General features: G+C 38.7%; 3 protein-coding genes across 11 annotated transcripts in view; 1 reads left to right on the top strand and 2 right to left on the bottom strand.

Moving 5' to 3' along the window:
• LOC309653773 (ELKS/Rab6-interacting/CAST family member 1-like) overlaps positions 1-26423 on the bottom strand; it is a 182124-nt gene that overhangs the window by 8658 nt on the left and 147043 nt on the right.
• Positions 1-26423, top strand: part of LOC309653775 (ELKS/Rab6-interacting/CAST family member 1-like) — a 120194-nt gene that overhangs the window by 18687 nt on the left and 75084 nt on the right. The window contains exon 2 of one of the 9 annotated variants that reach the window (XR_014259461.1): positions 19982-22413. The exons of the other annotated variants lie outside the window; for them this stretch is intronic. The gene's annotated coding sequence lies outside the window, so the exon portion shown is untranslated. Of the gene's footprint in view, positions 1-19981; positions 22414-26423 lie in introns of those variants that run through there. 9 annotated transcript variants of the gene reach the window in all.
• On the bottom strand, positions 11045-16592 carry LOC309653774 (uncharacterized protein). The gene is made up of 2 exons (XM_082478559.1): positions 15579-16592; positions 11045-12916 (listed from the first exon to the last, which is right to left on the bottom strand). The coding sequence occupies exons 1-2, from the start codon at positions 16285-16287 to the stop codon at positions 12810-12812; spliced, it is 816 nt and encodes a 271-aa protein (XP_082334685.1). The 5' UTR covers positions 16288-16592; the 3' UTR covers positions 11045-12809.

Below are 26423 nucleotides of genomic sequence, written 5' to 3'. Positions count from 1 at the left end.
CCTACATAATGATCAGAAGTATGTTTTTAATATCCAACTATTTGGTAAAATATTGGTTATATATTTTTTAATTTCTTGCTTATTCGGAGTCTTGTTTTATAACCAGCATATAGTCAGTTTTATAAATGTGCCATGTGCACCTAAAAATTTCTGCGTAATATATATATTCCATCATTGTTGGTGCAGGGTTTTATTTAGGCCAGAGTTTTTAATGATGGTATTCAGATCTTCTATCATCTGCTGATTTGTTGTTGTGGTTCTATGTTACTGATCTAGGTAATTTAGATTTTTCTATTTCGACTTAGTTTTTTGGAATTTCCCTTCATATACTGCATTGAAGTTTAGATATATAATATATTCCTTGTAAAGTAACAGTGGGTTTTATTATCCTGCCTTATCGCCAGTGATAATTTTTGCTTTCAAATCTGTGTTAACATTAAAAAATCTTCAATTGTATTTATTGTTATGACATAATTTTTGAATCCTTTAATCTACAGTCTGACTCTTGTCTCTTGTAAGTGGCATAGAATTAGGTTTTTTGTTTGTTCCAATAATCCTTGTCCTTTAATTTGAGTATTTACAGTTATTTTCTTATAGACCGTTTACTCCTTGTTTACTATTTGTCCCACCTTGTTATGTTCCTTTTGCTCTTCTTTCTTCCTTTTAGATTTCTTCAAATTCCATTTTCCCTTGTATTATAGCTTGTTATTTTTACATAAGTAGCAGTTACACATGTACCATGACTTATTAGCTTTTTTACTGCTTCTCAAGCAATGCTGAGATCTTAAATTTCTTTGACTACTTTTTTCCTCTTCCGTTTGTTTTTAATGCATTCTAATTTTTGATATATTTTATTATTACTTTCGTGCAGTTAGATTTTATTTAGGTTTATCCACTTATTTATCCTTTCTGTTATACATAATTCTTTATAAAGTCCTTATTTTCATCTGTGATAACCTTCCTTCTGCCTGCGGGTCTCCCTTTATAATTTAATTCAGTCGGTTCTGATGAGAACATATTTTCTAAATTTTGTCTGCAAATTTCCTTATTTCATCTTTTCCTTCCAAACAACATTTTCTCTGCCTCTAGAATTCCCAATGGGCAGCTCTTTTCTTTAGCACTTAAAAATGTTATTCCATTATTTTCTAGTATCCAATCAGTTTCGTTGAGAAGTAAGCTGTAATCTTAATCCTGTTGTTCCTTTGAAAGGAATCTCTTTTTCCTGGGGCTGCTTTTAAGATGTCATGTTTTTCTTTGTTATTCATGAATTGTACTGTGGTGATCTTAGGTGTGGTTTTCTTTGTATTTATTCTTGTTGCATTTTTTCTAGTGCTTATTGAATGTATGGCTCCATATATTCTTTTTAGTTTTAGAGAACTCTCAGCTGTTATTTCTGAAATATTGTTTTCATCCCAATCTCTCTCTCCTTTTTTCTTTGGACTCCAGTTTACACATATGATAAAAATGTTTCCTGTGGCCCGTATGTCTCAAATGCGCTTTTGTGTACTTTTTATTCTTTTCGTTTCCCATGCTTTAGTCTTAATATTTTTACTACTCTATCTTCCAGTTCACTTACCTCTCTTTACCTGTGTCCAATCCACTACCCGAGTTTTAAATTTCGTATAATTTTTATTTCTATCAGTTCAACTTCAATCAGTTTCTAGTTTCTGGTTGTCAAGTTAAATTCTCCACCTTGTCATCTATTTTCTTGAACTTGATAACATTTACCAAAATATGTATGAACTTTAATGTTTAGGTCATCTATGATTCTGATTCTGTTTTGTTTTTTATTCATTTAATTCTCCTTTTCTTGGTAGTCTTGGTGGTTCTTCAGTGAATGAATACCAGACTTGGGATATGACAAGTTGTAGAGAATCTGAATGACATTACAGTTGCCCTTTGAACAACCTGGGTTTGAACTGCACAGATCCACTTATACATGGATTTTTTTCCCATAAGTAATACAGTACTACATGATCTGTGGTTGATTGAATCCTCAGATTCAGAACCACAGATAAGAAGGGCCGACCATAAAGTTATATGTGGATTTTTGACTGCACAGGGAGTCAGCGTCTCTAACCCCAACATTGTTCAAGGGGTCAACTGTATTTTCTTGAGGAGAGAATTTCCTATTTTTAGGTAGGGAGCAGAGGGGAAGATCACCTCAGTCACTGGACCAACTTCATACTCATTTTCCTTCTTTATCAGGTTCAATGTAGATGTTGCATCAACCTTCCTAACACACAGACACACACACCCACACACACACATATGTAGAGACTTTAAATGTCCTACTTCATATCATTAGTTTTCCATTGGGCCAGAAATCTTTCCTAGGTTCTGAACCCCCGTTTTGTCTCTTCAGCATTATGAGCCAACTAAGTCTTTGCTTTGACTTCAGCTTTCGTTTGACTTCTTAGCATCTTGCCTCGTCTACCTATTTATACATGGAAAATACTGCAAGGGAACACTGTTGCTGAATCCAGCTCAGTTCTCTGAATCTTTACTCTCTCTGTGATTTTGGTCCTTAAAATTCTAGCTGCCTTGTTATTTCTCAATTCCAGCTCTGGTTTCCTTACTCCTATGACATTGTCCTAAGATCTACTGGCTTTTCTACCTCTTAGAGGAGTCACATTTGGTTTCTCAGACTTTTGCTCTTCATCGGTAGTTTCTAAATGACTGGGCTAGAAAAGCATGTGCAGAATATTGTTCTCACTTCAGTGAGTTTCTTTCTCTATTTTACTCTTCTAGGTCATGGCTACCTCAGTAGCTTTCTAACGCTCACAGTCAAATGTTGCTTATGATTTATCTGGCCTTTCTAGTATGTTTTCCTAAGGTAAACTGATATAGTTGGAAACAGAAGTTCGTACCCACCATTTAAAAAATTCTGTTTTGTCTTTCTATGAATTCTCTTCTTGTCCCATCTTCTGTCACTTTTTCCCACGAAAAATTCCCATTCTCACAGATAGATTATTTTAAGATTAAAAATTATTATCAAGGGCTTCCCTGGTGGCGCAGTGGTTGAGAATCTGCCTGCCAATGCAGGGGACACGGGTTCGAGCCCTGGTCTGGGAAGATCCCACATGCCACGGAGCAACTAGGCCCGTGAGCCACAACTACTGAGCCTGCGCTCCGCAACAAGAGAGGCCGCGATAGTGAGAGGCCCGTGCACCGCGATGAAGAGTGGTCCCCACTTGCCGCAACTAGAGAAAACCCTCGCACAGAAACGAAGACCCAACACAGCCAAAAATAAATAAATAAATAAATAAATAAATAAAAATTAAAGAAAAAATTATTATTAAGCTAATATGTTAATTTTGAAAGGAATTAATTTTGCTTTGAACAAGAACACAGATTGGTGAATGGAATATGGAAGATTCCTTAAGACCTTTTTCATCTCTAAGAGTAGTATCCAACCATAATAAGTTTGTCAACTGTGGAAGAAAGCAGTCTTTATAACATCAACATTATTCAATAATCTCAAAAACTGCTTCACTTTCCTGCTCATGCCACCAATTTCCAAATGTTCAATGGGAGCAGAGAATCATGGGATGGGACATGGAGAAATGGCCTGTCATAGTAACTATAAACATTGGAAGAATGAAATTATATATAAAGAGGGTTTTCTATGAATATATTTGAAATGTTTGTTCCTAAAGAACTTGTAGAATAAGACTCAGAAGTTTACACAGAAACACCTCTTGATAAGTATGAAACTCAGTAAAATTTATCTCATAATAGTTTTTTCTTTTGTGTTATGTGATTGTCAGAGTGACACAAAACAATTTTTATCTGGACTTCACAGATCTTCTTATTTTTACTATGGGATCAGTGACCCTACATGTTTGAAAAGTGGCAAAATAGTTAAAATTGGAACATTTCCCCCAAATCCAGGGCCTATGACTTACATTTCTGTAGAAGGCAATATTATATTTCTGTCTAGTTCTGGGGTAAACATTTTCATACCTGCCAATCCAATTTGACTAATGTATTGTTTTTACAGTGCATTAATGGAAATTAAATGGTAAATTCAGTCAAACAGCCATTTCATACATCAGAAAGGAAAATCAGTCAACACAACTGTCTGACCGAAATGAATGAAGAAAACAATTCAAGGCAAACAACTGTCCCAGTAGACTTGTATAAATACAGTAGTGGTGTCATGTGCAGAATTAATCTTTCCTCACCCTTCACTGGAGAACACTCTGCCAGCCAATTCAGTCACTCAAATGATACTGAATTATAATATTCCAGTTTCATTTACTCTCAGTTACTGGTGACTGCCCTTCCTTCTCCTTCATCTGTCCATCAGTGGAGAATGTCAGAGCAGGAGAATAGTAATATTGGCATATTGTCATGTACTGTCTTGAATTCCACAGCTTCAAAATTCTTAGGCTAACTCAATGATCTTAAAAGAGTCTGGTGCAGAAAGGATATGTGAATTAAATGGCAGACCACCGGCTGACCCTTCCAGCACTAACGTCCCTTATTCCTGGTTCTAATATATCACAGAATACTCAAGAGGCAGTTTTTGAGTGGTCAGCAGAAATATGGCTCCAAAGCAGGCACATGGAAAAGAAATGTTGTCATCTGTGATCCACTTTAAAGTTGACTTGTCTTTTACTCATAAACCAGATTCAGTGTGAATTCTCTTCTGCTGAATGTTAGAGAATCTGTTGGAGGAGTGTGGCCAATTCTTTTGAATTTTTTTTACTCTCTAACATTTTTTTAAACATCTTTATTGGAGTATAATTGCTTTACAGTGGTGACTTGGTTTCTGCTTTATAACAAAGTGAATCAGCTATACATATACATATATCCCCGTATCTCCTCCCTCTTGCATCTCCCTCCCACCCTCCCTACCCCACCCCTCTAGGTGGTCACAAAGCACCGAGCTGATCTCCCTGTGCTATGTGGCTGCTTCCCACTAGTATCTGTTTTATATTTGGTAGTGTATATATGTCCAAGCCACTCTGTCACTTCATCCTAGCTTACCCTTCCACCTCCCCATCTCCTCAAGTCCATTCTCTACATCTGCATCTTTATTCCTGTCCTGCCCCTAGGTTCTTCAGAACAATTTTTTTTTTTTTTTTAGGTTCCATATATATGGGTTAGCATACGGTATTTGTTTTTCTCTTTCTGACTTACTTCACTCTGTATGACAGACTCTAGGTCCATCCACCTCACTGCAAGTAACTCAATTTCATTTCTTTTTATGGCTGAGGAATATTCCATTGTATATATGTGCCACATCTTCTTTATCATTCATCTGTCGATGGACACTTAGGTTGCTTCCATGTCCTGGCGATTGTAAATAGTGCTGCAATGAACATGGTGGTACATGTCTCTTTTCGAATTATGGTTTTTTTTAGGGTATATGCCCAGTAGTGGGATTGCTGGGTCGTACGGTAGTTCTATTTTTCGTTTTTTAAGGAACCTCCATACTGTACTCCATAGTGGCTGTATCAGTGTACATTCCCACCAACAGTGCAAGAGAGTTCCCTTTTCTCCACACCCACTCCAGCATTTATTGTTTATAGATTTTTTTGATGATGGCCATTCTGACTGGTCACACAAAGAACTTTGGCATGGTGTTCATCATCTAGCTAATCCTAACATGCAGACATTTATGAGAGTAAAGTCAGGTCTTTGCCAGAGTGGGTTGCTTATTTGGGCAACTGGGTCAAATCAAGAAGGGCAAATGTAGGCTGCCAGAGTAAATAAGGAGAGGAAAACCAAAAAGAACGAGACCTATCATTCATCAGTGATTTCCCCCCCAATATTCTTAGCCTCCACCTATCTCCATCTTACTGGTAACACAGGAACTAGACTGAACAATCAGGTAAAAGGTCTCTACAGAAACTGAGTTAATATAGAAAATAAAAAAATAAAACATAAAATTGTAAATTTTCTTCCTAGGGATAATTGAGATGATAGTTCAGTAATAACGTAAGATCAGGTGAAGTCTAAAGAAATTTTAGAAAACCTGGATAAAGTAAGAAAACATCTGTTCGCCGGCATCCGAATGTTCGAGAGACACCGAGACGTGTGGGCCAAGTTCTGGAGAGAAGGGAAACACAGACGCAAGCTTGACATTTGGTGCAGCTTTTCTCCTTGGGGCATTTGCTGATTCAACTCATACAGCCTAGGAACTGAAAAGCCAAGGAGTTCAAAAGACTCTAACCACAGAAGCCAAACGGCAAGAGCTCAAGCTAAAAGCAACAACTAATGGAATGACAGGCTACACGTATCCTTAGTCTCACAGGGCTGGGGGAACCATTACATTTAAAGCCTAACAAATACAAGGGTAGTTGGGAATAGGGAGAATCCAAACTTTCACATGGTAATCCCAAAGGGCAACACCCGTAGAGGAAGGACAAGACAGAAATAGAGCAACCTTCACACAGACTGAAAAACAGCTTTGAATGAGCTCAAACTGAGAATGGACTAAGGTTTCCAGTCCCTATAGGAACTGTCTGCCATGGGCAAAAGGAAATCTTTTCAAGAGAACGATAACAGCATCCAGAATGTGGAGGTATCTTAATAGTTTCCTAAAATAAGTTAAGCCCAATTTTAATATAAAAAAATAATTGGACATACCAGGAAAAAGACAAAATGATTAAAAGCTCAAAAAAAAAAAGGACAATGTAAATAGACACAGGAGGACAAGAGTTAGTAGGCGGTTAAAAAACAAAACAAAACAACTATGATTAAACAAAGAAAATAGACACATGGCAAATAAGCATATGAAAAGATGCTACACATTCCATGTCATCAGGGAATTTTCAATTAGAACAATAGTGAGATACCACTACACACCTATTCAAATGGCTAAAATCCAAATACTGAAATCCCAAAGTTGTTGATGATGCAGAACAACTGGAATTCTCATTTGTTGCTAGCAGGATACTTGGCAGTTTCTTATAGAACTAAACGTACTTTTACCATACAGTGATCTAGTAATCATGCTCTTTGGTATTTACCCATAGGAACTGAAAAGTTATGTCCGCATAAAAACCTGCACATGGATGTTTATAACAGTTTCTTTCATAATTGCCAAAACTTGAAATCAACCAAGGTGTTTTTCAATAGGTGAATGGATAAACAAACTACGGCATATCCGTACAAAGGAATAGCATTCAGCGCTAAAAAGAAAAGGCTATGAAGCCATGAAAAGACATGGAAGAAGCTTAAATGCATATTGCTAAGTGAAAAAAAGCCAATCTGCAAAGGCTTACGTGCATATTATATGATTGCTGTATGAAATTTAGGAAAAGGCAAAAGTGTGGAGACAGTCAAAAGATCAGTGGTTGCCAGAGGTTGTGGGGAGGGAGAAAAGGATGGGTGAAGCCCGGAATTTTAAAGGCAGAGAAACTCCTGTGTATGGTTCTGTAATGGTGGATACAGGTTATTGCACGTTTGTCAAAAATCATAAAATGTACAAAACAAAGAGTGAGGTCTAAGTAAAGCATGGACATTAGTTAGTAATAATGTATCAATATTGGTTCATTAACTATAACAAATGTATTACGCTAATGTAAGATGTTAATAATAGGGGAAACTAGGGTGAGAGGTAAGGAAGTATGAGAACTCTGTCCTTTCTGCTTAATTTTTCTGTAAACCAGAAACTGCTCCGAAATAGTCTGTTAATTTAAAAAACAAATCTAGACCTGCATACAAAACTTGCACGTAAACCCAACCACAGCAGCATTATTCATACGAGCCCCAAAGTGGAAGTAACCCAAATGGCCATTTACTGTGAATGGATAAATGAAACATAGTAATATCCACACCATGGACTATTATTATTCAGCCATAAAAAGAAATCAAGTACTGATACATGCTACAACATGCATGAACTTTGAAAACATGCTAAGTAATCGTATGATTCCATTTGTATGCAATGTCCAGTCTAGACAAATCTGTAGAGACAAAGGATATTAGTGGCTGCCTAGGGTTTGGAGATATGGGGGAGTGAGTGACTTATAATAGATTCTTTTTCTTTTGGGGGGTGGATGAAAGTTCTAAAATTGATGGTGGTGGTAGATGCATAAGACATTAAATTGTACACTTTAAATAATATGGAAAGTAAATTATATATCAATGAAACTATTATTTAAATTTATGATTAATGTATTAAAAAAAGGACAACATATACAATTTAAGCAAAAAGTATCTGTGAAATGCAACCAAAAGAAACTTCTAGAATTAAAAAAGCTGAAATTAAGCACTCAGAAGATCGGTTGAACAGTACCTTAGTCAAACAAAAGAAAGGATTACAAATGTCAGTTAAAAAATAACTACACTAAAATTTGGAGGGAAAATGATGGAAAACAGAGAAATAAGTACTTAGGACATATAGAGTATACATAAAACACTGTGTCTAGCCAACCCCAAGTCACACAGCCTAGGGAGGAGACACACAGCCTACCTGAATCACAAGGACTCCTCCAAAGGAAAAATGAGGTTCTGATGCCAGAAGTGGAAGGAATGAATTACAAAGAAAAAGAACAATGGTAAACTATAATCTAGATATACATTGGTAAAATACATAGGTTCCCTGGGGTTGTGATCTGGTACAAACAATAAAAAAAAAGATAAGACTCATAGTAGAGGCTGCTAGATTCTGCTGAGGAAAATGTCCAGGGAGGGAAGAGTTGATTTATTTCCTTGTTTTTTTAGAGTCCACATATAAGTGACATCATGCACTATTTGTCTTTGTCTTATTTCCCTTAGCATAGTGTCCTCCAGTTTTATCCATGTTGACTTAAATGACAGGATTTTCTTCTTTTTTAAGGTTGAATAATATTCCATTGTATATATATATATACCATATTTCCTTTATCCATTAATCTACTATGGACACTTAGGTTGTTTCCATACCTTGGCTCTTGTGACTAATGCTACAGTGAATGTGGGAGTACAGATATCTCTTCAAAAATGATGATGTTTCCTTTGGATATACACTCAGAAGTGGGAGGGAGGAAGAACTTGCAACACAAATCGACCATGTGTAAAAGATGTAGGAATGAAAAACTCTGAACACCTAGGAAGAGTGTGGAGTATTTGGAAAGGTCACTGTTCAAGGTCATACATAGTTTAAAATTATGACATTTCAGTGAGCCTGTGTGCATGAAGGCTTGCTTATATTTCGGGATTTGAATACAGTGCAAAGAAGTGCTGCTAAATTTTCGATCAACATCAAAAAAAGGGTGGAAATGTTTTTTTCTTTTATTATGAAACTGGAGGAAAGGCAAGCCTAGAATTCTAGGCCCACTAGAATTTTCCCTGATGATAGTGGTAATTTAGGAGAAGAAGACGGATCCAAGGCCATAGAACAATTTTGAAAGCAAAATAAGGCTGCTGAGTCTTCACCCAGTGTATGAGATTAAGTTCTAATGGCATATGATGAAGTGGGCATGACACAGCTGGCAGAGCTGGTTGAGTTGTTGAAAATGGCTCTTGAAGCTACAGGCATTGGACAGTAGACGTAGAAAAAGAACAAGGTAAATCCAAAAGAGTGGAAGGACAAAATTAATCAAGAGAAAAGTCAAAAATAGAGAAGAAAAGCAGTAAACTTGGCAAATAAAACCAAAAGCTTGTTCTTTAGAAAGACCAATAAAATAAGCAATATTTGGCAAATATGATCGAGATGGGACTAGCTATAACACAGAGAGAATTTTTTTTTTTTAATTACGAAAGAATACTATGGCAGCTTTATACCAACACATTTGAAAATCTGGACAAAATGGCTGATTACTGATTAGTTATATGCAGCCATTATTTACTCCTGTTTTGAGTAGAGAATACAAGTAGCTTTATGAAATTAGAAAATATAATCAAACATATACACCTTAGAAAGACATCAGTTATTTTCCAATGTATTAAAAAATTAGAAGAGTCCTAATACAAAAATCAGATATGGAAAATTTACCCAAAAAGTAACGAGAAGCACATTTCTTTGAAGATCTTAAGTTCTAAGTAATATTAGCAAATAGATTCCAGCAACATATTTTTAAAAAGTCATTATGATCAAGAGGGATTTATCACCATAAAGCAGATTTTTTCAAGTAGGATAAAGTTGGAATGAGGAAAGAAATGTCCATATCCAATATCAAAACACACTCCAACTTTCAGTAGTTTAAAAGAATCTAATATGCTGTAACAGTACATCAGTAGATTATTAAAGCAGAATAGGAACCCATGTATATGTGAGAAATAAAATATAGGGTAAATAAAGTACATGCTGTCTTCACTGTGGAGCTATAAAAATGATCACAGAAGCTGAACTGTGCAAAGTTGATCTCAGTGACTGATGGGGAAAATATTATTGTTCTATGACCTTAAAATCTTTCTGACAAAAACACTAGAAACTTTCTTGTTTGTTATAAAGTTATAGATAGACTTAAAAAAATTAGTAAATCTTGTATTTAGTTAATACAGTGCAACCTAAAACATTAGAAGTATTGAAAATTAACATGTTTTATTCCACTGTAAAAAACTTATGAGACTTCTAGTTTTGAGTCCAGCAAGGAAGGAGAGCTTGGAAGTTGCCACTCTGTCCTAACAGGTAAATATCTGGACACACTGAAAAATCAACAATTCTTCTTAGATTCATTAGAGAAGTGAGGTCACAGGAAAAATCACCGTGCCCAAAACTGGAGAGGCAGATGGCAGATCCAGAGAATAACAACTTACCGGAACAGAAACCCAAGAGCAGAAATCTCTGTGGAAAGCAATGGTGAGGTAGGAAAACCTGAACTATATTTGAAGGATTGCTGGAGGCTTGTGTGGAAAAGTCTGTGAGGTAAAAACTCCAGGGAAGCCCCTATCCTTTTGCGACTTTTGTCTCTTGAGCTCTACCAGGTGAAGGTCAAAGGAAAATCCCCTTGGAATTCTGGCAGGGGGAGGGTGAAAGGAGCAATTTTGAAATACACCAGAGCATTCTGCTGTTCTTCATAAGGCCTGCCCTCAGGAGAAACGGTTTTACCAGAAGCCTAACCTATGGGGTTTTGTCAGAGCCTAACTGACCTGGGAGAAGGGAAATATCCTACCGTGAGCCCTGCCGGCCACTGTGTTTCACCTAAGGTGAGGGAAAATACTGAGAGGCACTTGTGACATTCATAGCTGAGGAGCACATGCTCATTATAAGACTGAGACCTAATCATAAGACTATGCAATGCTTCTGTAACACCACATCTCTAAAGGACTATGTACTGCAGTGAACTTCACCAGTGCATCGTGTCTGGATTTTCAAGGAAGAGAAAAGTGAATCATATAAAATGCTTGATTAAACCGAGAAATGGCAGAAAAAGAGTGGAATGTAAAAAAGGAACAAAGAACACTGGCAATAAATATGAAACAGTAACAAATATGGTAGGTATTAATCCAATGATATCAATAATCATTTTAAATACCAATGGTATAAATACACCAGTTAAAAGACAGAGATGGTCACAGAGGATCGATAAACAAGATCCAAATAGAAGAAATCTACTTTAAATATGAAGGCACATATAGCTTAAAAGTAAAGGGTTGGGGAAAGCTACATCATGCTAACACTAATTAAAAGAAAGTTTGAGAAGCTGTATCAATCTCAGACAAAGCAGAGTTCAGAGCAAAGAAAATTATCAGACAAAGAGGGACATTCCACAATGATAAAGGGGTCAATTCTCCAAGAAGACCTAACAATTCTTCATGTTTATGTGCCTAACAACAAAGCATCAAAATTCGTGAGACAACAACTGATAGAACTGCAAGGAGAAAGAGATAAATCCACTCTCATAGCTGGAGATTTCTACACCGCTTTATCATAAATGGACAAATCCATCAGGGAGAAAATCAGTACAGACATAGCTGAATTCAGCAACACCATCGACCAAATGGATATAATAAACATCTACAGACTACTTCAGCAACAGCAGAATACACATTGTCTCAAGCTCACATGAAGTACACACGAAGACAAACCACATTCTAGGCCATAAAACACACTCTAACAAATTTAAAATGTCAGAAATCATATAAAGTCTGTTCTCAGACTGCAGCGAGGTCAAACTGGAAGTCAAGAACAAAAACAAAGCTGGAAAATTCCAAAATACTTGAAGATTAAACGGTTCAATTCTAAGCAATACATGGACCTTGCTGTCTGTATGTGAACTGAATAACATGCACAGTGACCAATCACCTACAGACTTTGAAAGAAGGGACCTGATTGTTCACTGACCATGATACACATCTGTCATATCCCGGGTGATTTGTGGAGTTAAGAACTAGCTGTGAAGTTTGTCCTTTATGCCCTTCCTCACAGTTAATATGGCAGTAACAGAAATTTGACGGTTTTGTTGTGGTCCTGGGATTATTTAACTAAATCATGGTAACTGAAATTCATGCATGGGCAAACTGTTCAGAGCGAGGACTGCATGTGTAGCATACATTGGGTAATATTCCATTGCAAGAAACAAATACCTAGAAGAATGTAAGATAGGATGAGAAATCATACTCTTGTTATGAGGAAGTCTGTCCCTAAGCAGAACATGAAACTGAGATATCATAAAGAAAAAGGCGAGTTGATTTGACTTGATAAAAATTAAAGAATTCTGCACAGCAAAAGGCAACCCAAACATAAAGATAACTGACAAACTGGGAAACAAAATATAAATATTTGACCATGGATTTGGCCAACAGTTCCTCTTCTTCACAATAGTATGAGGAGGGAAAATCTCAGTGAGTCAAACCTCATGAATCAATAGATGAGAGGTTAGACTAACGTTCTCATATGGTGTGGATTTAATTTTATGGAATGCAACTTACCTTCCAACAGAAAATGTGAGTATTACCAGTCTTATGAAGATCCTTGGCAATGCAAGTAGAGAAACCTTGGGTAACTGTGTGATAGATGCATCTCTTTCCTGTTCTATAAGAGGAGGAGAACAATTAACAGAATGTCTATTTCTCCAGGGCAGAATTCCAATATTGCCTCTGTACCACTGAGCCTTGTAAAACATCGAAGCGGACAGTCTTTAGCAAATCACTCTTAAAGAGTCAAGAGGGAAAGAAATGGAAAGGCTAATGAACTTGCCAATGACCTATGTAGCCCTGACTGCTGAAAACAGCGATGATGGGAAATATGTGATGCCACGTATGTGAAACTTGAAGAGCACAGAGATTCAAATGGAGTAGAGTAGGGAAGAACGCCTCTGATAACCCACCCAAGTTGAATTATTTGTAGTCTCAACTGGGAAATGTTGATTAAGAAATGAGAGGAAACAGGCAAGAGCGGCCCCTGAAATTGTGCCTAAATACCTCCAATATTCCTAAGGAATCCCGCGGACGACTGTGTCAGAGCGGAGCTGACAAAGGGAGTATAGTAAGCGCAGAGGCCATGCCCTTGTCAGCCAGCATACGGATAGCATTACTGATCCTCAGCAAATCATTACTGATCCTCAGGAAAATGTACTGTGACTGGGTCTAAAACCTGACTGGAATTTTCCATAGATGTGTGATATTGGAGATGGGTCTGCAGCTGCACTTGCCAAATCACCTTTGCAAAGCACATTAGGCCACAGCCAGAGGAGCAAAGGCTGCTCTGCTCTTTCTCAAGCAGAAAAGGATTTTAGAAGTGCCCACTTCTGTCCCACAAAGGATGGGGATAGCAGCTTACGAATTAGTGATTAGCACAATATCTGTGATCCCTCGGCTAATTTCCGTCTTGAAGCTGGGATATAAAGACTCAGGTGTTGGGTGATGAGCCACAAGCCGTCTGAACAGGTGCTTAATCAGGACTGGACAGGATGAATTCAGGCCTGGGCATCTGGCATCTGGTTCCAGCCCTTTTCCGGGCAGTTAACCTTTAGACATGTCCCTGACACCTTTGCATCTGTAGCTTTTCGTTGTTGTTGTCTGGTTGTTTAAATGTGTAAAATGGTGATAACACTACTTGGTGGCATATTCTATTTTAAAAAACCTTCCGTTACTCCATGCACATCAAACAGTAAATGCGTTCTCTTAGTAAACCTGCATAACAATTTTCTGAACTCTTGTGCTCTGGGCAAGACTTATGAATACAGCAGGCAAATAAAGTGAAAGGTGAGACAGTACATAGTGTTGTATTCAATTGGGTCTTGATACCCAAGTGTGACTCTTCACCAAGGATTATGCAGTAGTTCAGGACACAGATTAAAGTTGTTTAGAGTGTGTCCTAAAGTCTCACTGGCAGAATTTAAATCTCTACTCTGCAAATTGTAGACCTGAGACAAATTGCTTCCCTCAACTTCATTTCCTGCATCTGAGAAAGATACTAGTATCTACCTTGTAGTAGACTGAATAATACCATTGCCCCCAAATGTCCACATTCTAATCCCCAGAACCTGTGGATGTCACCTTAAATGGCAGAAGGGACTTTGCCAGTGGGATGAAAGTAAGGGTTTTGAGATGGGGAGATTCTCCTGGACTACCTGGATGGACCCAAATGTAACCACTGGTATTCTCGTGAGAGAGAGGCAGAGGGAGTTTTTACTCCAAAGAGAATGTGATGATGAAGTTGGGGTTGGATTGATATGGCCAGAAGTCAAGGAATGCTGGCAAGGAAACAGATTCTCCCTTGGAGCCTCTAGAAGGAGGATGGACGGCTTTGTCAACTCCTCGTTCCAGCCCAGGGAAACTGGTTTTGGACCTCTCTCTTCCAGAACCATAAGAAAATAAGTGTGTTTTGTTTTAAGCAAGCACATTTGTAGTAATTTGTTACAGCAGCCATAGGAAACTAACGCGTACCTCATAGGAACTATTTCTCCAATTAAAATGTGTGACTGGAAACACACTTGGTGGCATGTGTGACACATGGTAGGTACGCTGCTGTAGGTCGTTCTCGGAAACTGAAGCCTTGGTTTTGAGGGATCATCAAAACCAGTACAGTGGTTGCCATGTTTCTCCTTGTTCATCCTGGTGACAAACCTGGTAGAGAGAGCTCCATCCTTTCCCACAGGACGCCCACCCCAGTACTTAGAGGGAAGAGGTTATGTCTCACTTAAGGCACCTTCCTCTTTTCCTTTCTACTTTTTTTTTCATTCATCTTCATCCAACTGGCCTTTCTAAATTTTAAAGAAAACAAGACCATTTCTCGATGGATTCAGATACTACCCCAAGTTAATATTCCAACCAAGTTCTTGTTCTTCCGGGTCTCATCACCAGAAATTTCTGAGCCTAAATCCTCTCTAGTTTCTAGGATCACCCATTTTCTCATTTCTCCCTTCTCTAGTTCAGAGTCTTGTCAGTTTAGTCCTTTCCCTAACCACAACTTATAATAAGGTGACACAGCAAAGTGATGAAAGTCTGGACGGTCTGGTTTTAGTCCTGGGTTTTTGCCACCTACTCACTGTGTGGCATTAGGCAAGCTATTCAACCTCTCTGGGCCTCAGTTTCCCCCCAAAAAGGTGAATATTACGTACCTATAGGGTTGCCATTATGAGGAGTAAGTGAGTTAATATTTGCTAAGCACTTAGAAGAGTACTTGTTGTAGTCTAAGCACTACAGTTGTGCTTGTTAATAATAGTAATTGCAATTCCAAGCGTAAAACTTACTCAGCTTTCTGTCATAACTTTGAAAGGTTGGTCTATCTTTTGGCCGGCGTTTCAGGTAACTGAGTCGAGGCACGGGCTGAGGCATTGCTACCACTGGGTGGTGTGTTCCCAGAACTTGGAACAGCGGTGTGAAATGGGTAGTGGTTCTACTTGGAGACGGGGCAGACTGGACAATGACGACCCGGGAAGGAGGTGTGGTGTCCATAGCTTCGGGGTCAGAGGTGCCGCCTGCTGAATGACCAATGGCAGCCGAAGCCGTAAATGGGGGACTGGGGAAAACAGGGGCAGAATGGACAGTGACGGCCCGGGAAGGAGGTGTGGTGTCCATAGCTTCGGGGTCAGAGGTGCCGCCTGCTGAATGACCAATGGCAGCCGAAGCCGTAAATGGGGGGCTGGGGAAAACGGGGGCAGAATGGACAGTGACGGCCCAGGAAGGAGGTGTGGTGTCCATAGCTTCGGGGTCAGAGGTGCCGCCTGCTGAATGACCAATGGCAGCCGAAGCCGTAAATGCGGGGCCGGGGAAAACGGGGGCAGAATGGACAATGCCGGCCTGGGAAGGAGGTGTGGTGTCCATAGCTTCCATATCAGAGCTGCTGCCTGCCTGATCTGAGAAAAGAGAGTGAAAGTGGGAGAGCTTCTCCCTAGCTTCTAACTCTTCTCGAGGTCTAGCACGCACTGGACAGCTCAGCCTGCTGCTGTGACATTCCATTGTACGTGTCACAGAGCAAGGGCAGGTGGGGGCGGGGGTGGGGCGGGGGCCACAGGCAAGCCCAGCCCGCGGAGAAACCCGGCCCAAGGGCAAAGAGCCCGAACCCTTCTGGGACTTCTCGCTGTGGGTGGCAGGTGTTTGGCACCGGATGGGCCACCGTGCAGAGACTGTTGGGGACTCTGGAAGCCTTCTCCTCCAGAGCTCACCCTGCCTGGGCACCAGCTCTGCAGGTGTTGCGTTTAATGTTGTCCCAGAGGTCTCTTAGGCTGTCTTCATTTCTTTTCATTCTTTTTTCTTTAGTCTGTTCCGCAGCGGTGAATTCCACCGTTCTGTCTTCCAGGTCACTTATCCGTTCTTCTGCCGTTCTTCTGCCTCCGTTATTCTGCTATTGATTCCTTCTAGTGTAGTTTTCATTTCAGTTATTGTCTTGGTCATCTCTGTTTGTTTGTTCTTTAATTCTTCTAGGTCTTTGTTAATCGTTTCTTGCATCTTCTCGATCTTTGCCTCCATTCCTTTTCCGAGGTCCTGGATCATCTTCACTATCATTATTCTGAATTCTTTTTCTGGAAGGCTGCCTATCTCCACTTCATTGAGTTGTTTTTCTGGGGTTTTTATCTTGTTCCTTCATCTGGTAGGTAGCCCTCTGCCTTTTCATCTTGTCTGTCTTTCCTATAACTGTGGTTTTTGTTCCACAGGCTGCAGGATTGTAGTTTTCCTTGCTTCTGCTGTCTGCCCTCTGGTGGTTGAGGCTATCTAAGAGGCTTGATGGGAGGCTCTGATGGTGGGTAGAGCTGACTGTTGCTGTGGTGGTCAGAGCTCAGTAAAACTTTAATCCACTTGACTGCTGATGGGTGGGGCTGGGTTCCCTCCCTGTTGGTTGTTTTGCCTGAGGCAACCCAACACTGGAGCCTACCTGGGCTCTTTGGTGGGGCTAATGGCAGACTCTGGGAGGGCTCACGCCAAGGAGTACTTCCCAGAACCTCCGCTGCCAGTGTCCTTGTCCCCACGGTGAAACAGAGCCAGCCCCCACCTCTGCAGGAGACCCTCCCACACTAGCAGGTAGGTCTGGTTCAGCCTCCCCCAGGGTCACTGCTCCTTCCCCCGGGACCCGATGTGCACGCTATTCCGTGTGCGCCCTCTAAGACTGGGGTCTCTGTTTCCCCCAGTCCTGTCGAAGTCCTGCAATCAATTCCCACTAGGCTTCAAAGTCTGATTCTCTAGGAATTCCTCCTCCCGTTGCCGGACCCCCAGGTTGGGAAGCCTGACGTGGGGCTCAGAACCTCCACTCCAGTGGGTGGACTTCTGTGGTATAAGTGTTCGCCAGTCTGTGAGTCACCCACCCAGCAGTTATGGGATTTGATTTTATTGTGATTGCGCCCCCTCCTACCGTCTCATTGTGGCTTCTCCTTTGTCTTTGGATGTGGGGTATCTTTTTTGGTGAGTTTCAGTGTCTTCCTGTCGATGATTGTCCAGCAGCCAGTTGTGATTCTGGTGCTCTCGAAGAGGGAGTGAGAGCACGTCCTTCTACTCCGCCATCTTGGTTAATCTTCCCTGTAACAGCCAGAATGTCTCTGGATGAAAACAGAATAAAATTAAAGCCATATTTTTCACCTCCTCATTCCTCTAGTGGCTTCCTTTCATCTTCGTTACTCTCTCAGTCCAAACCTGGTCAGTCTGATTCTCGCTTTCTGACCACTCTCACTATCTTCTGAAGCACAGAACCGTGAATCCACTCTTCCGATAAATCTAAGATTCATGACATCTTCTGCACTCATAATTGAATTTCTAGACATCTCATTCCTGGGATAAGTTCCATCATTCCAGTTGCGTATAGGAATTCAAGACAACGTTAGTATACAATGTTCTGTTACATATCTTTGTTTTAGGACAAGCATACTGACCTTGAGGTGAGACTGAAGGAAACAACAAATCCAGGAAGAAAGTGTGAAAGAGAACGTTAGAAAAAACTTAGTGAGGGCGATATTCAGAAATAATATTATTCACAGACATAGACAAAATATAAAGCACAGGATTAGAGAAGGGAAAGGAGTCACACAGATTCTGCACTGGCAACAAAAATTAGTAATTTCAGATTTTCAACAAGTGTATTTTCATATTAGATTACACCACTGTACCTTAATGTAAGTTTCTAAAAGAACAAATTTTGTCTAAAATTTACCATTTCCTAGGGCAGGAAAAAAAAGTAGTTTCTTAAACACAAAGGAAAAGAAAAGAAGGCTAGCTGCTCCCCTTCTCGTTTAAGTAGCTAACTGTGATCCTACAACGTCAGTCAGCTTAGTTCTATACACACCCATCTTAGAACTGACAACTCCTTTACCCACCCCAGTCCATGTCTTAGACCCAAGTTATCCAGGAGCAAAAGCAGAAAAACACTGACAGCTTCAGTTATTCTGTAGAAAACAGAACTCTAATTCATTTGGAAAATTTTGAAATAATTTTCTCAAATGTGAAAATAATGTTTTCCTAATTACACCCATTATTTCTCATTCCAAATCTATCAAATCCACCCCCAAAGGCGCAATCTAAAAGCAATAATGAAGAATATATGGCTCTATAAACATCAATTCATTTCCAATACTGCTCAGCAGAAAGAGATGCAAAGTAGCCATGCTTCATATTCCTACCCCAGCACGAAGCCCCTGAGGTTCATTACTGCTTTTCATAACAACAGGCAGTTTTCCCTTTTTAAAAATTAATCAATTTCATTGAAAGTAGTATCGATATTATCCTCCAAATACTTAAGACTTCTAACAGCCAGTGCCATCCAGCTCACCTTCAGGATCTAAATTTTACTTTAAGAATCTAAAACAAGAAGTTTATTTCTTGAATGCAAGCACTATTTCAACTTGCACTTTAATGTTTTCTAATATTTCAGTACTAAAACGAGAGTTTTTTAAAACTCATTGTCAGAATAATGAAAGGCAAGGATAACAAGATTTATGATCGCCATCACATAAGATAAATAGATGAAAAACAGAGAAACAAAATGACAAACAAAACTCCTCACAACCACACAGCAAATACGTGGTGGATCCGTGAGAGGAATGTAGGTCTGCTGACACACCTCCTGGACATACTTTATATGTCCTATGATGCTTACAGACTCCTGAAGGGATCTACAAAAATCCACGGATCTTTGGCATTTGGAAAACAGTGTAGAATGCAGACAATGTTCAAAGTCAAAGAGAGGCCAATCATTTATCTAAATGACTGTTCCCAATGATCTTTTTTATTTTTGTTGGTTATGACACATTACGTTAGAATAATTTTAGATCAATGATGACACTCACTGAAATCTCATATAGATGCAAAGTTTTATATGAGACACGAGAAAATCCCTGAAAAAAGAAAAATTAAGCTTATTCCTGTCGAGAGTGAGCAACCTTAAGGATCTTTTTAACTGTTTTACAGTTCAGGAGTCATATTTCACTTTGGCATCAAACTTTAGCTCTTGGGAAATAAATTTAGGAGAAAAAAAAATCTGCATATAGAATAACTATATATAATTCTAATGTTTCCAGTGTCAAGTAAAAACTTGAGGTAACCATCAAAATTTCTATCAAGACTGTAATAAATTATAAGGTGCTGTGCCCACAAGAAACTTTAGGAAGATGGCCTAATAGAACTGACTATGTAAAGCGGTGTGATTTATTCTTCTTTTAAATGAAATCAGTGAAATTCATCTAGGAGGAAGAAGGAAGAAACAAGCGCCCCCCCCCGCCCCCCCCAGAAAGCAAGCTGAAGCCAGCAGGATCTGATAAAGAACCAGTCGCCTTCCGTTACAACACTCGCAGCATCTCGTTTTCCCTTTTTCTTTTCATTTTTTTAAACACAACCCATTCTCCCTCAAGAAAGCACACACAGTCACCACACTCATTTCTCCTCTATTCCAGCTACGTCAAGACCACATTCACCAACACTGTCCTTCGTGGATCAAAGATACATGACTATAAATTTAAAAGTAAGGAAATGCTTTAAGGAACCATTTTCCTCATGAATTGTATACTAGTTTACGCCAAATCTATATACAGCTTAATATTAATTTCCCTATGGGAGATTTCTGAAGACATTAAGCTGAATGATCAATTCGGGCTTTCTTTACAGAAAAAATATTTACAAATATGAAGATTAAATATGTAGGTTTATAGTCTCAGGTTATACCGTGCCATAGATGCCTGAATATACTGTGATACCAATATAAAATCACAAACATAAAACCCACTTTCCAAATGAAAATGTCAACAAAAATTTTAGGTCAACCTAAGCAAATAAACTTTCAGGATGCAGTTAAAACAGTCAAATATCTAATGATAATAGTAAACATATTCATCTGGTTACACACATTTAAAATGGAATACATGAGAAGATAACGTTAATTTGGAAATACTTCCTTCCACCCCCAGTCACTGAAATAATTTTATTCACTCTCTTTGCGCACATCTTCAGTATCAATTCACCAAAGGAAGAAGATGTGCCATTACTTTATGTATTACCAAGAAATAAAAAAATATATACCAGTTAAATCACGCCATTATTTATTCACGTATCCCAGTTTCAGTGATGTTAAAATGTAAAAATACAAGTTAGAATTGGTATTTCACTGTGACAGAAGAGGAGAGAGGTTATCTATACTTTTGTTTAACCTGCAGATAGAAAAGTAATCCTACTGAATTATATTAAATAAGAATATTTAATGCATATGCGTTTACTTATATTTATACAGAAAGAAAAGTATATGGGCAATGGTAAACATATTACAAACATATAGAAGAAACAAATATAAAAATATATTCAATATAACAAACAAGGGCATAAGGGACTATTAAATCTCCATCTGTTTGATCAACGGTCTGAATGTGCGGGGGATGGAAAGATAAAAGTGAAGAAATGTGGGATGATTAGACAGTAAAATGAGAAAGGAGCTGTGTCTCTATGTTTTAATGTATGTATTTATTGGGCCCACAACAATGTACAGTCCTGGGACAGAATGTGATAGATACTATAACAAAAGCACACAAAAAAGAAAAAAAAAAAAAAAAAAAGGAAAGAGACATTACTACCTAAGAGAGGTCAGTAAAGTTTTTTTTTTCCCCCAAAAAAGATAACAATTAAAAGGGGTCAAATCCCCACAAATGAATAAGGGGAAAGAAAATTTTAGTCAAAGAGAAAATACTCAGAAAAAGCAGATAACAAAAAAGCATTCATCTCCTAATTCTAAAGCCCAGTTTTAAAGAAAACAAAGAGTTAAATCTACTAATATCAGACCAAAAGTTGGAAATATCTTGTAAACTCTAAGTTTGCCAACACATTTTGAAAGATTTATAAAAAATAAAAATAACTCCATTTTCATTACATAAAATTTCAGGTACTAGTAAGCTTTAAAAGCAAATAAAAAAACTTAAAAGGTCATATCCTCGAGCCATGAGGATTTATAAGCCTAGCAACTATCTTCCCTAAATTCTCCAAATACCACCAGAGAAGTACTTTCTCTTACACATGCCCGCGTGCAAATAACACCACAGACTAAATCTCACTCCCGGCATGATGGGAAAACGACCCCATTCTTTGTGTTCAAGCTCAGTTCATTATGTTGATCTTGAACTACAGAAGTATAGATTCCTCTCACTTACCAAAATGAGGTTAACAGTTACTGCTGTAGCAATTTAGACAGTTAATTCCGGGGCTAACTACCTTGAGCCTGAATTCTGAGCAAACTGGGAACACCCTTGCTTTAAAAAAAAAATCAAGCAGCTCCAAATCTTATGAATACATCATATACCAGTTTTTTAATAGAGCCAGTTGTTTATAAACCAGAATGTAGTTCCCTTGGAAACATTATAAACACAGGTTAAGTTTTCTTGCTAGTCCACAAAATTTAAGTTTAATCATGATGTAAAAGCCTAGAACTAATAGTTCTAGATGAGGTCTGGAAAAGACAGTTAGCAAAGAAAATGAAAGCAACCATCACAAAGCAGAAAAACTAAGTTTCCTCCTAATAAAAACCTAATATAAATCTACTTACGAGACTGGCCCCCAAATGTGCTTATGTACCTATACATATGTGTGTGTATATGTGTGTGTGTGTGTGTGTGTGTGTGTATATGTATGTAAATAACAACACTGATTCCTGGTTCTCTTGCCTTTGTCAGAATAGTACCAGTAGCAGCACACTATCCTGGCTTTCCCTCTCCATTTTACATCTCCATCTACGCTACAGTTCTAGGACCTAAAATTAGGAGCCTAGGATCCAAAACAACCTGCTAGCCTTCTATCCAAACAACCTCTCAAGCCATTATCATTTAATACTGGTCACAAAAATTAGAAGACCAGACTTAAGAGTCTGAAGTTCAACAAGAAGCCCCTTTTCCATAATAATTCTGTATCCTGGGGCACACATTAATTGAGTATGTTAAGTATTAATTCCCAGGAGAGCTCAACCAGACCGCAAATGGAAACCTCCTCACTGAAATTTCTAGGTACCGGCAAGCTGTGGAAGAACGCCTCTGCCAGCATTGCCTACAGAGGAAAAGTCCGCTCCTTGCTGGAGCTTTCGTCTTCTGAGGCTAGATGATAAACTCCTTGAAGGCAGAGATTTTGTTTGCTTTGTTCCCTGTTGTGTCCCCAGAGCCCAGAACAGTGACCAGCAAATAAGAGCCTTCATAAGTAGAAAAATTCATTCATTCATTAATGAAGAAGGAAAGGGTATACTTTGTGGCAAAGAGGAGAGTGAGTTATGGAGAGAAAAACTAAACTCACAGATTGGCTATTATTCTCAAGAGCTTGATAACTACAAATCTTACTAACAGTAGTGTTTTTAGAGATGCATATTTAAAGGGAGAGTAACCAGGTAAAAGGAATAAGGAATAAAAAGAACTTTAGGGTTTTCAAAGATTAAACATGTCTAAGAAAACATGTCATTTCTTCTCATCTTTTAATCCCTCTTATAAATTTCAAAACACAACCCCAAATGAAATCTACATCCATTAAAATTCCACTTTTTGTATTCCCACAAATCAGGAAATACAGTAAATCCAAATTTCTTATAAATTATTTAAGTTACACAATAATATTCTATTATTCTTTACATCACTGAAAATTCCTAACTTTCATAAACCAAAGGCAATCCTTGATACCTAAATTATGTGAAAAATCAGAAGATGGGTGTCATTCTCCAAACATAAAAGTTTCTAAGTGGGATGCTGAATGTAATTTAAATAAACCTCACATTAGAGTAAATTGAGGATTTCTAGTGCAAACACCAAACTCTGCAGATTCATTAGTGCTTCTGTATCAGAAAAAAAAAAATGTAATAAAGCAACAAATACAGAAGCAAAATTATGCACGGGGGATAATGCTCCCAGTATACTGCCATGGCATGGGTATTTAGCTAAAGGGACATGAGTGAAAGAGCAGACAACAAGCAATTCTTTCAGGAGTCTGAAAAGACACTACTATCAGAATTTCATCAGCCTACATTACTAAACATTTTAAACATTATGCCAAAGAAAAGGCTATTCGTCATGCATCTAAATAGAAACCATAATATGCTCACTTTAGAAGAGAAATATTCAATTTACATTTTGGGTCCCTCATGCTAATCGAAATCAATCTACTTATATAACATGTCAATCTTTAGGTTTGTTTTTACTATGATTTTCTCCGTTAAAATCATCTGTGGAGACTATCCAGAACCACCAGGTGATGACTTTCTTGAAGTGTCAACCTGGGGAGGCTACAGCACCCAGTTAACTTAATCCAACACTAATCTACATGTTGCTATGAAGGTATTTTGCGGATATAAGTAAAGCCTACAATCCATTTAAGTAAAGGAGATTACTATCCCAGATAATCGAAGTGGGCATATCTCAATTCTTTGGAAGGCCCTAAAAGCAGGTTTCCCAAGGAAAGAAAAGAAATTTTGCCTGCGGATCACCGTTCTGGCCCATGCCCACGGGAGTTCTATCCTGCAGGTGATCTCCTCCTGACAGCTTTCCCATACACATTTCAGACTCGCTTAGCCAGCTGCTGACAATCATGCAAGACAATTCCTTGTAATAAAACGGATATATATGTATCATATATATATATATAAATATATGTATGTATCTCTCCTACTGGTTCTGCCTCTCTGGTTGAACTCCAACTGATACACACCACAGTACGGAATATAAATTTAGAAATAGTACTTCTTCGATTTAATTGGGAAAAATATTTTGTATTTGCAGATGTATGGGTAGGCCTACATAATCCTCGTTTTAAAATTGCAGTAGCTCAAGACACTGGTACAACACTAAATCATCTGACAGGAACTACTATTGTTCTGTAAGAGCAGTGTAAGGGACTATTTGTTTTTCTCAAGACCACAAAGAATAAGTCTGGGAATTCTTCATGATTTAATCTGAACCTATTAATACTGGAGAATCTTACATAAGTACTAGGAAATTTTAAAAGAATAATAAGAGTTTTCTTTAGCCCAATGATAACATTCTCCTGTCATTTTTGCACTTAGAAGGTGGCTGAACACCCAGTAAAAATGCATGCTACTTCCTGAATCAGGGTGTGGCACTACAGCTGCATCGCCTGAGAGGCTACTACTTAAAGGGCACTCCAGCAAAAGAACCACCACATAAAAGATGGGCTAGAAACCAAGAATAAGACAATTATATCCAACAGTATCAGAATCTTACCAGAGAGAACACATACTTTATCCACAAGCAATGGACCTAAGAGGTACTGTTCAACTGGATATATAACCGGCTGGTCTTTAATTCTGATCAAGCAAAACCCCCAGCAAGCCCCAGCAGCAGCAAGAGTGGCAGCAGCAACTCCTCTAGTACGGAACTGTAGCCTTACTTAACACTCACTTTCCCAGGAAGTCCCAAACAAACCCCCCCGACGGTGCAGGGACAGAAACGTGGCGTGGAAGGTACAAAGTGCGGGAGGCTGGCTTTCTGAGAAACAGCATGGCCAAGAGGGATATGAACACAGACAGACACAGAGACCAAAACCCCAATGGAATAGGACCAGGATAAGACAAGCCAAAAGAAAGGTGAAGAAACTCAGATGATGAATGACAGGGAGCCAGACACCCACACCCAGGAAATAGTGGAACAGCAACATAAGAAGCAAACGGTTAGTAAGAAACACAGCAGCCACGCACACGCAGCTCAGTACTAAAACTCTGGGAAGAAAAGGCATAAAATAATTCCAATCATCTTTTATTCCCCTCTTAAACTATGCTGCTCAATAACAAATTACAAAGCCAGTAGCAATTGAGTTTTTAAAACTGTTTCTTTTCTTGGTAGCCAGGAAACTGTGTGTCGAATCTTAAAATAAGATTACAATGTTACATGACCAGAGGACAAAATTCTATAGTACTTGTTCAAATTTATAAGTAATATTCTGTGGAAAGAACAGATCATTTACAACTCTTTCCCAAAATGTGAGGAATATAGTGGCTACTAAAAGCTATCTGGTATGCTTTGGATATCAAATATAGATTTAATTCTATTTCTTACTCTCGTTCAAATCACGTCCATCTCCCAAAATCAGTACTGGGTCCAAAAATGAATTGAAACATTTTTCAAGCAAGGTATCTGGAATAGCAAGCAATAATTTCAATGCAGAGTTCTAACACAAAAAAATCAAACTGAAAAATAAAACTTTATCAAGAAATTTCTTTTCTGAAAGACTGAAATACATTTAGTGGGAAGTCACTAATCCATCAGAAGTATCGTATTTTATTTTATTTTTTATTTATTTATTTTATTTATGGCTGTGTTGGGTCTTCGTTTCTGTGCGAGGGCTTTCTCCAGTTGTGGCAAGCGGGGGCCACTCTTCATCGCGGTGCGCGGGCCTCTCGCTATCGCGGCCTCTCTTGTTGCGGAGCACAGGCTCCAGACGCGCAGGCTCAGCAATTGTGGCTCACGGGCCCAGCCGCTCCGCGGCATGTGGGATGTTCCCAGACCAGGGCTCGAACCCGTGTCCCTTGCATTGGCAGGCGGATTCTCAACCACTGCACCACCAGGGAAGCCCAGAAGTATCGTATTTTAAAATCTATGAAATTAAGATTTGAATAAAGGTCTGATTTCAAAAAATAAATAAATAAATAAATA

This window comes from Balaenoptera physalus (assembly GCF_965194825.1).
Source record: "Balaenoptera physalus genome assembly, contig: HAP1_SCAFFOLD_1150, whole genome shotgun sequence".
Lineage (NCBI taxonomy): Eukaryota > Metazoa > Chordata > Mammalia > Artiodactyla > Balaenopteridae > Balaenoptera > Balaenoptera physalus.
Note: the sequence above shows the minus strand (reverse complement) of the source record. Positions and strands in the feature narration are given on the sequence as shown.